General features: G+C 60.7%; 1 protein-coding gene across 1 annotated transcript in view; it reads left to right on the forward strand.

Annotated features, from left to right (window-relative positions):
• Positions 1–5,316, forward strand: part of WNT9A (wingless-type MMTV integration site family, member 9A) — a 20,909-nt gene extending 15,593 nt beyond the window's left edge. The window contains exons 3-6 of the mRNA XM_008590323.1: positions 409–502; positions 1,320–1,652; positions 2,483–2,745; positions 4,781–5,316. Of these exons, the coding sequence (XP_008588545.1) occupies positions 409–502; positions 1,320–1,652; positions 2,483–2,745; positions 4,781–5,263 (1,173 nt within the window). The 3' untranslated portion in view covers positions 5,264–5,316. The remainder of the gene's footprint in view (positions 1–408; positions 503–1,319; positions 1,653–2,482; positions 2,746–4,780) is intronic.
• The last annotated feature ends 4,788 nt before the right edge of the window (positions 5,317–10,104 follow it).

Raw genomic sequence — 10,104 nt, forward strand, 5'->3', positions numbered from 1 at the left:
CCCCCTGCCCCGCCCCCTCTCCTCTGCACCCTGTACCTCCTTGCCTGGCTCTGCATGGGCCTCCTCTGGGCCTGGTTAGCCAGCCTCAGAGTCAGAGGGAAGAAACGTCCCTGTGGCCTCCTATCTGCAGAAAGCTGACCCAGAGAGGGTGAGGCAGGGGCTGCTCCCTCAGAGCCGGTGGTACCAGAGCAGGTCCCACCCTGGGCAGGATAGATGTCTGGATGGCCCTCGTGAGGGTGTGGAGGGTGAGCCCCCAAAGTGGCCACCCTAGGTTGTTCCTGGAGGAGCCTGAGCCTGCAGCTCTGCAGCTGGGGTCTGATGGGGGTTGGGGTGAGGGGCACTGGTTTTCAGTGATGCTCACGGTTAAGGGAGCCACTGTCCACTGTGGGAGACCCATCTTTCTCCTAGGGAGATGGGGGCCAGGTGGGTCTAAGCCCCACCTGTGGACTGGGGCAGGGGGCTCATGACTGGAAGGTGGAGTTGGATGGGGCCCCTGGAGCAGGTGAGGCTGGGGGGCTGCTACAGAGCCTCACATGAAGAGCAAGGGCAGATGGGAGAGGGCTCAGTGGCCCTGGGGGGTGAGGTCTGTCCTGCCTCCCTGTCCTGTAAATAAGGGCATCAAGGTTCAGCCAAGAAAGGGGCAGAGCTGCCCAAGATCCAGGAGTCAACTTCCTGGGTCAACACTGGGTCCTGAGGCTAGGTGACCTCGGCCGGACCATGGGGACATCTGCATAGGCTGCAGGGGGGCTGGGAGGAGGAAGTAGGTCAGGGCCCACTCCCAGGGCCACAGGACCATGGGCCGCCCCCAGCTGCATCATGAGGGTCAGCTGGGCTAAGGAGGGCGGGTATGGCTGATGTCCATCAGGCACGGCCTGGGGCCCTGGCTCCATGCCTCCTCTCTGTCTTTGGCGGCTCTAGGCTGACCTGTCCTCTAGGGTGTATATATGTTGGGGGGGGGAGGTTCTTTGTCCATCTAAGCAGTGCAGCCAGCACCAGCCAGGCTCCCTGAAGCTGTTGGGGATCGGTCAGCAGAAAGGAGAGCCGCGGAGCTGCTGGAGGCTGTGCTCACTAGGCAGCTGCTGTGGGGGGCCCAGCAGCATCCACTGGTGGGCAGGGGAGCAGGGTGTGCGTGGGGCCAGCAGGTCTGGCAGGGGTGGAAGGCTGAGGCTCCTCTCATTTCCCCATCTCCTGCCTGGTTCTTTCTGGCCTCTCCCTGGGCCTGCTGCCCCTCCCACCCCCCACAATGCGCCCATGTGGCTCCTGTCCCTGACCACCTGCTCTCTGGCCCAGCTCTGCCAACCTGGTTCTCCTGTCTCCAGCCAGGTCCCAGCACCTGCAACCCTGCCCTTGCCACCCACCCTCTGGGACATGGCTCATTGTCATCTCTGTGCCCAGGCTGACAGGCAGCGAGCCCCTGACCATCCTCCCGCTGACCTTGGAGTCGGAGGCGGCCGCCCAGGCGCACTACAAGGCCTGTGACCGGCTGAAGCTGGAGCGCAAGCAGCGGCGCATGTGTCGCCGGGACCCGGGCGTGGCTGAGACGCTGGTGGAGGCGGTCAGCATGAGTGCGCTGGAGTGCCAGTACCAGTTCCGCTTTGAGCGCTGGAACTGCACCTTGGAGGGCCGCTACCGGGCCAGCCTGCTCAAGCGGGGTGAGTGCTGCCAGCCCGGCTGCCTAGCGGAGACCAAGGCCCACTGACCGGGGGGTAGCTGGGACTGAGAGGAGGGCCCCTGGATCTCCCCCACGATCCGCCCTTATGCACATGCGCAAAGGTTGCTGATGGTCCAGGGCCCGAAGCTGCCCTGATCAAGGCCCACTGACCGGGGGGTAGCTGGGACTGAGAGGAGGGCCCCTGGATCTCCCCCACGACCCGCCCTTATGCACATGCGCAAAGGTTGCTGATGGTCCAGGGCCCGAAGCTGCCCTGATGGCCCTTGAGTACTGCCAAGGGGTTGAAAGCCCAGTGGCCTCCGCCCAGAGCACAAGCCTTCTACTTGAGGGTGGTGCCACTTAGGGCTCAAGCTCTCCTAGGATCCTTTCCACACCCTTGTTTAAAAATTGGGGACTCGAGGTGCAGGGCCAGGCAGGGCTGGTCTTGCCAAGGGCCCCATGGCGAGGCTGGTCGATCGGTGACCTGACTGGGGTCTCTGATCACTCACTGGGCCAGAGCCATGGCCATGGTGGCCTCTGAATTCTCTCCCATCCTCCAGCCAGTCCTGCGCCAGCCTGGGGCACGTTGGAGTGCCCCCCATCCCGCGGGTGGCCCGGCAGTCTAGGCAGGTGCAACACACCACACCCTGCGCCCCCTCCCCACTGCAGCTGAACAGCAGGAGGGTTACTCAGAGCTGCCAGCTGGAAGGCATGTTCTTGAGGAGGTCATGGTTTTGGCTTCAGCGCATGTGAAATGGGAGTTCCCGGGTGGGCTGTGTGGCCATGGGGCCTGGCTGCAGGTTGTCACTGACCCACCCCTGCTGACCCCAGGTTTCAAAGAGACTGCCTTCCTGTACGCCATCTCCTCAGCTGGCCTAACACACGCGCTGGCCAAGGCATGTAGCGCGGGACGCATGGAGCGCTGCACGTGTGACGAGGCACCCGACCTGGAGAACCGCGAGGCCTGGCAGTGGGGCGGCTGTGGGGACAACCTCAAGTACAGCAGCAAGTTTGTCAAGGAGTTCCTGGGCAGGCGGTCGAGCAAGGATCTGCGGGCCCGTGTGGACTTCCACAACAACCTCGTGGGTGTGAAGGCAAGCAGGGCAGTGCTGGGTGTAGGGGGTGGACAGGGGCACTGGGCAGGAGCTCAGGGATGGGTTGGGGGGCACAGCAGGTGGGCAGTCAGTGGGACGGGGCTTGGAGAGGTAGAGACCACCTCTGCTCCCTTCTAGCCTTCTGGTGCCAGCCCGTAAGGCTGGTTACCTGGGGGTTACTAGGAGGGGTGCCCTGCAGTCCCCCTTGGAAAGGAGGAGCCAGCAGCCAACTTGTTACTTGTTGGGGAGGAGCTGCTGGGTCTGGGCCCCTCTGCATCTGTCCCCAGGCAGGAGGGGTGCCCTGCAGTCCCCCTTGGAAAGGAGGAGCCAGCAGCCAACTTGTTACTTGTTAGGGAGGAGCTGCTGGGTCTGGGCCCCTCTGCATCTGTCCCCAGGCTAGTCAAGGCCACCTGGAGGGTCTCCTGGTTAGGCCATCTGATTGGGAGGATGGTGTACTGGGCCCCACCAGCCAGGCCACGGCAGCACACAGCCTTATCACCAAGGACCTAGATTAACAGCAGCCACAGCAGGGAGTGTGGCGGGCAGGGGTCCTGGGGAAGGGTTAGGGGTATGGAACCCACTTGTCCAAGTCAGGGGAGTCCATTCAGCCTCAGCAGTCCTATCTGTGGCCTGGACTCTGCTCTGAGGGACAGGAGCCCCACTGAAAAGACCTGAAGGAAAAAGGAATTTCTTAGCTCTCTAGTGGGCCGTTCTGGATGTTGCTGGCGGCTGGTGCAGCCAGACCCAGGGTGAACCTGGCTCTCTGGCCTGCAGCCTCTCGGCTCCCAGATTCACACCGCTGGGAGGAAGTTTCAGAGCTCCCAGCACCCCCGGCCCCCAGTCCCTCAGCAACCTGGACCACAGATCACTAGCCCACGCATGGTCAGCGACGTGGAGCTCCAGCCTGGCAAGGGGCAGGGGTGAGATCATTAGAGCTGGCCCTTCTCTGAGCCCCTCTTTATTGAGAAGTTGGAGTTCTGAATCTCCCACTTATTAAAGCATCAATTTCTCCCCTTTTCAACCAGAGTTCTTGTTCTTCCTTCCGCTTTCTTGGGGAGGGGCTGGCGGGCGGGGGTGAGTCTGGCGAGGGCAGCTTCAGTCCCCAAGGCCAGGCCCTTGCTTTGCATTCGCGCTCCACCCCTCCCTTCCCACTTCGCCCTTTTGTAAGCTATTAATGAAAAGTCAGAAAGCACAAAGTGCTCCATTAGCTCCACTAGGCCTGGGTCAGCAACGTTTTAATTAAATTTGTCCGGAGTTCTCAGCAAAGCATCATTAAATGTGACTCTTGGGTTGTCTGGGCCAGAGGGTGGCTACATTTCTTAATCCCCCTCGAGCCGGCCCTCCTGGGGGTCTGCGTGGGAGCTCAGCGGCCTGGCTCAGGGCCTAGCTGGGAAGGGGTCTCCCCCAACCCTGACATTCTTCCACCCCACGTTCCTCCAGGATTTGGGACAACACCTGCAGGGACTCCAGGTGCGGGAGGTGAGGTGGGCAGTCCCAGGTGCAGCTAGCCCGTGTTTGCAGATGGTGCCCTAAGTCCTGTGAGTGGAAGGACCCAGACCAGACCATAGCAACTTCCAGATCCAGATTGTTGGTGCTTGGCCACGCTGGCCCCTGCCTGTGTGTGGTGAGCCGTGCAGCCCCTGTCCTCTGGAGCCAGCCCTGGAAGTTCTTGTAGAGTGTAGAGCTTTCTCTTTCTCCTTAGAGGTTACTCACCAGGAGGCACAGGTCTTTGCCCTTCTGCGGTGTCTGTGCCCGCTCCCGCCATCAGGTTGGCCCACACCTGCCCATGTGGCTCGGGGCAGCGCCTGCTCATACAGGAGCACTCGGTCCCCGATACTCAGGCAGTGACATGGTTAGCTTGGACTTAGACCATTAGGTGATGGCCCAGCTCTTGCAGAGGGACAGACATCTGGGAAGGGGGGAGTGTCTGGAAGGGACAGGGGCCAGCCAGCCTCTGCAGGGTCATCTGTCGGGGCTGGTCACCTGCCCGGCCTGGCCCTCATGCCTCACTCCTTCACTCACTCTCTCCCACCAGGTGATCAAGGCCGGGGTGGAGACTACCTGCAAGTGCCACGGTGTGTCGGGCTCATGCACGGTGCGGACATGCTGGCGGCAGCTGGCGCCCTTCCATGAGGTGGGAAAGCACCTGAAGCACAAGTACGAGACCGCACTCAAGGTGGGCAGTACCACCAACGAGGCCACTGGTGAGGCGGGCGCCATCTCCCCACCACGGGGCCGGGCCTCAGGGACAGGTGGCGGTGACCCACTGCCCCGCACGCCAGAGCTTGTGCACCTGGATGACTCCCCCAGCTTCTGCCTGGCTGGCCGCTTCTCCCCGGGCACTGCCGGCCGCAGGTGCCACCGTGAGAAGAACTGCGAGAGCATCTGCTGTGGTCGCGGCCACAACACGCAGAGCCGGGTGGTGACGAGGCCCTGCCAGTGCCAGGTGCGCTGGTGCTGCTATGTGGAGTGCAGGCAGTGCACACAGCGTGAGGAGGTCTACACCTGCAAGGGCTGAGCCCTAGGTCTGGCCAGCACTGCTGTGTGGGGTGCGGGCAGTGTACACAGCGTGAGGGGTCTACACCTGCAGGGGCTGAGCCCTGGGCCTGGTCAGTGCTGCTGCATGGGATACAGGCATTGCACACAGTGTGAGGGGTCTACACCTGCAGGGGCTGAGCCCTAGGTCTGGCCAGCACTGCTGCGTGGGGTGCGGGCATTGCACACAGTGTGAGGGGTCTACACCTGCAGGGGCTGAGCCCTGGGCCTGGTCAGTGCTGCTGCATGGGATACAGGCATTGCACACAGTGTGAGGGGTCTACACCTGCAGGGGCTGAGCCCTGGGCCTGGTCAGTGCTGCTGCATGGGATATAGGCATTGCACACAGTGTGAGGGGTCTACACCTGCAGGGGCTGAGGGGCACCCCTAGCACGCTGGGGCGCAGAGGTGGGGCAGGGGGCCAGAGTCTTTTGGGTAGGCTGTCCACGCTAGCTCTGGTCTGGCCTCTGCAACCACTGCTGTGCCTGGGCCTCAGTTTCCCCTCCTCCTGACCCGAGAGCGTTGCAGGAACGCTTTCTGAGTTTTCTCCTGTTCCTAACATGCCTGTCTGGCAGGTGCACCTTGGTGACCACACAGCCTCTGTGCAGGGCCGCGTGTGGGGGACTGCCCAGCAGCAGCATGGTCATCAGAGAGTGAAACCACTAGGACAGTGTGTACCCACTGTGTCTCCCAGGTCCAGCCGCACAGCTACCCAGGCTCGGGGACAGTGCCGTCCCTTTCTGACGTTGAGCACTTCTCTTTGGAGTGAATATCAGTGACTTTTAAATTATTTTATTATTTAACTAATATAATAATTATTTTTTTCTCCATCCCCACTGTCTCCCAGGCTGCGGCTTCTCCCTCTCTCGGCCTGAGTCCCTGTCTGGGGGGGCCTCTCCCCCCCTCCCTGACGCGCTTCCCTCCCTACCCTCGTTTGCCTCTGATCCGCTTTTTTGTTTGAAACCACTAAATCGAGATAGACGTTGTTGTTGATGTTAAAGAAGTAAAGCAAGCTGCATCTGGCCACAACCCTTGAGGCTTCTGAGGCCACCTCTCCCTCCTCCCCCTGGTGGTCCAGGCTGACTGCCACTGGTCAGCAGCCCCTGGGCAGGGTGAGGGGGCCTGACCAGCCTTTGAAGGGTCAGTTCATGAGGAAGCCACGCTTGCTCTGTGTCACTGGGGGGAGGTAGGGTGGGGACAGATGGAGGCTGGGAGTGAGTCTCGGGCTAGTATTTGGCAGTGGATTGCCATTCTCTTTGGCCGTGTTCTTGTCTTTGCAGGGGAAAGGGCGGCCTACACTGCCCTGGTTTGGTGTGAGTGTGTGCGTGAGCGTGTGTGTGTGTCGTGTGAGTGTGTATGCATGTGCACGCTGTCCTGGCGTGGTCAGGTCAAATGCCCTAGGAGCACCACCGTGCTGTGGCTCTCCTTCCCAAATCGGCGTGAACAGCAGCCCTCGGCTCCCGGAGCCTCCGACCCTGGGCTCCTGGTGGGTGCCTCCGGTGGGCGTGGGCTGGGGTCTGGGCCGCGGTGGGGGAGGATGCGGGAACTACTGAGCAAGTGGCTTCCTGGGAGCCCCAGGGTCTCCAGGAAGCCAGGGGACTGTGTTTTTTTAAAAGAAAACCTATTTATGTGGAGGCAGGTCTCTGTTGACCCTGTTTGGTAGTGTAAATAGTAAAGTTTATTCTCCTGTGGTTCAGAGAGCCGCCCCACCGATTACTGCATGCTAAGAGGGTGGTGCTGGCTCCAGGGCTTCCACATGGTTCTGGAAAGGGAAAGTGGGCAACATTGTGGGATGACAGCCAGTGGGAGTTTGTTGGGTTTGTCCTTCAGTCCTTCTGCAGGTCAGGCTGGCAGGCAGTGAATGGGTTCACCCTTCCTTCTCCAGATGTCTGCACCCGCCAGGGCCCTGCATGGCAGAGTTGGCCATGCTCTCACGACAAGACTGGAGCTCAGTCACTATTGGGTCTGTGGAAAGGTGTCAAGTCAGAGGAAGGATATTTTTTTATCGAATACCACATTTAGCTCTATGTCCTAAATATTAAGAAAAGTATTTTTTTAAACAAGGCAGACTGAAAATGTCTGCTGGCTGGTTTGTTTCTATATAAATATATATCAGAATGTCTTGCTAAACAAAGAAGCAACTCACAACAGCCGGAGCCTCTATTTAATGTGCTTCTCTTCCGTGTGGCAGAGCAGAAGGGTGTTCTGTGGGTGGGGCAGGGAGGGAGCGGGGTCCCCCTGCGCCACCTCCTCCCCGCTTGGCCGCGCGTGGGTGACCTGGGCTCCGGGGCTTGCTTGTGGCCAGGTACCGGCGGGGCAGGGGCAGGGGCAGGGGAGAGGACCCCGTCCTGCGTTCAGAGCCTCGTGCGAGCCTATCCATTTCTCTACCTCATCTGTGTAGCGAGTAGGTGTGTACCCGAGTGACTGTGGAGAATGTATTTATTTAACAGCTTTGTATAACAGAACCAGAGACAAATGGAAACACTAAATAAATGTATTTTAAATTATAGCCCTGTCTTAGTCTGCTGCCTTCGCAGGGGTTCTGGAGAGCCTGGGGAGGTGGGCCACAGGGAGGTGGGCGTAACAGAACCAGAGACAAATGGAAACACTAAATAAATGTATTTTAAATTATAGCCCTGTCTTGGTCTGCTGCCTTCACAGGGGTTCTGGAGAGCCTGGGGAGGTGGGCCACAGGGAGGTGGGCATGGGGAGGAGGAGGAGGAGGGAAGGAAGGCCTGGAGAGGAGGGCGCGGGGTAGAGCCCTTTCTCCCAGGCGGGTTGGGAACCCTTGGTAGGCAGGCGTCCCCAGACTGTGTGGGTGGCCTCAGCCTGCCCTAGTGTCTTTCCTGGTCTCTTGTCCAGGCTTGAGGAAGCCCTGTCCAGTCCTGTCGCCTCCTCCCAGAACCTCCCTCCTTGCCAGTAGCCTCTTCCGGAAGTAGGCTTCTTGCTTCTCACAGCTCTGCGTCCCCAACGTGGTCCAGTCATCCTCCTGCCCTGAGTCTGGGGTCCTCTGGCCATGACCTGCCCCTCCCCCCAGGCTCCCTCCAGGTCCCCAGCCCCCCAGACACTCAGCTCTCCCTCTCTTCATGGGTCCCCCCACCGCTGTGAGGTGCCCTTTGGAAACCCTTGGCTGGCTCCTGCTGGATCCCGGTCTGTGCCCTCCTCCCCACCCCAGAGCCTGCCCCCACCACGAACGCTGGGGGAGGGGCCGCCCGCTGAGGAATGCGGGATTATCTGCCTACTCGGACCATTCGAGCTCCCTTTCCAGACCCATGGACACCACTAAGAAGAGGCCCTCTGGCCTCTGCCCCAGGCTGAGCAGATCAGGCAGCTCTGTAAGGCCCCTTCAGCCAGGCACAGGGCTCTGCAGCAGGCCGAGGGATGGCAGGGTGGGTGGGGGACTCAGGCCTCTGCACCCAGGCGGGAGGGGACTGGGAGCTGCCTGGGCTGGGGAGCAGGTGTCCTGAATGGGGCCATTCTTTCTGGGTGATGGCGGCCGAAACCGTAGCTGAACCCAATCTGGGTGCAGGGGGCAGGCAGGGGCCACAGGCTGCAGAGGAGAGAGGTTGATGGAAGGGTGGGGATGGGGTAGGGGGGAACAGGTCCAACAGGCCACTGTGCACAGCCAACCCTCCTCCCATCAGGGCATGCAGACCACCCCCGCCAGACGAGGAGCCCTCTCTGGACAGCCAGCTCTTCTCCCTCAGTCTTAGGCCCCACCCGTGTGGGTTGGGGTCCCCTGTTCTGTGCTTCTGGTTAGTCTTTCAGGGTTCCGTGTCTGTGTGTGTGCACGTGTGTGTGGCTGGGTCTGCGTGCTTGTTTCTACGTGTTTGTTCCTGTGCACATACAGGTGTCCATGTGCTTGTGTGTATGTGTTTGGACAGGCTGTCCCCCCATGTCTGTGTCCACACGTGTGTGTTTATATGCATGAATGTTCATGCATGTGTGTGTGGCTGTGTCCACGGGTCTGTGTCCACGTGTGTGTGTTTATATGCATGAATGTTCATGCATGTGTGTGTGGCTGTGTCCACGGGTCTCTGTCCACGTGTGTCTCTGCATGCATGCGTTTACATGTGTTTGAGTGCGTGTGTGTCTGTGTCCATGTGTGTGTGTGTGTGTGTGTGTGTGTGAGCACTCTTGGCCATGGTGCTGGGCCGTAGCTCATCACCTTTCTGGCTGCCTCCCTTGACTTGCACAGCGAGCGAGTCTGGCCCTCTCTCTGGCCTCCTCCAGAGACAAACTCCTCTTGGCCGCCGATGTGGGACAGAGAGGAGGAAGCCCTGCCTTGTGTGACCACATCCACCAGGTGGGTCAAGGCACCGTGGAGGCTGCAAGGGGTTTCCCCACCCGCCTGGGGCAGCTAGGGGGCTCCTACACAGATCCCAGGGGACAGGACTTCTGTCCTGGCTTGCTGGTGAGGCCAGCTGGGCTGAGGAACACGAGGAGAAGTGCCCCATTGAGCAGCCTCAGGTGCCATTCGCAGGTGGGGGACAGGCCCAGGACACACAGGTGGCCAGAGGCAAGCCCAGACTGGAACCCAGGCTGGCAGAGCTCAGGCAGCTCCACTGGCCCTGCTGGGGTGGGGGCAGGCGTCTGGCTGGGGGATTAGGTAAGAAGGCGCAGTTAGGTAACGTCTCAGAAGGACTGTGTGTGTGCAGTGGGGACGGACTGGGCTGGACCCTGCCTGGCCTTCCACACCCACTTCAGAGGCTGAGGGTGGAGGTGGAGAGGAGGGGCAGGGAGAGGGAAAAGGAAGGGGGAGGGGGAGGAGAGGTGAGGGAGGAAGAAAGAAGTGGGAAGGGGAGGGGGAGGGGGGGAGGGGAG

Source organism: Galeopterus variegatus, unplaced genomic scaffold (genome assembly GCF_000696425.1).
Source record: "Galeopterus variegatus unplaced genomic scaffold, G_variegatus-3.0.2 Scaffold5989, whole genome shotgun sequence".
Taxonomy (NCBI): Eukaryota; Metazoa; Chordata; class Mammalia; order Dermoptera; family Cynocephalidae; genus Galeopterus; species Galeopterus variegatus.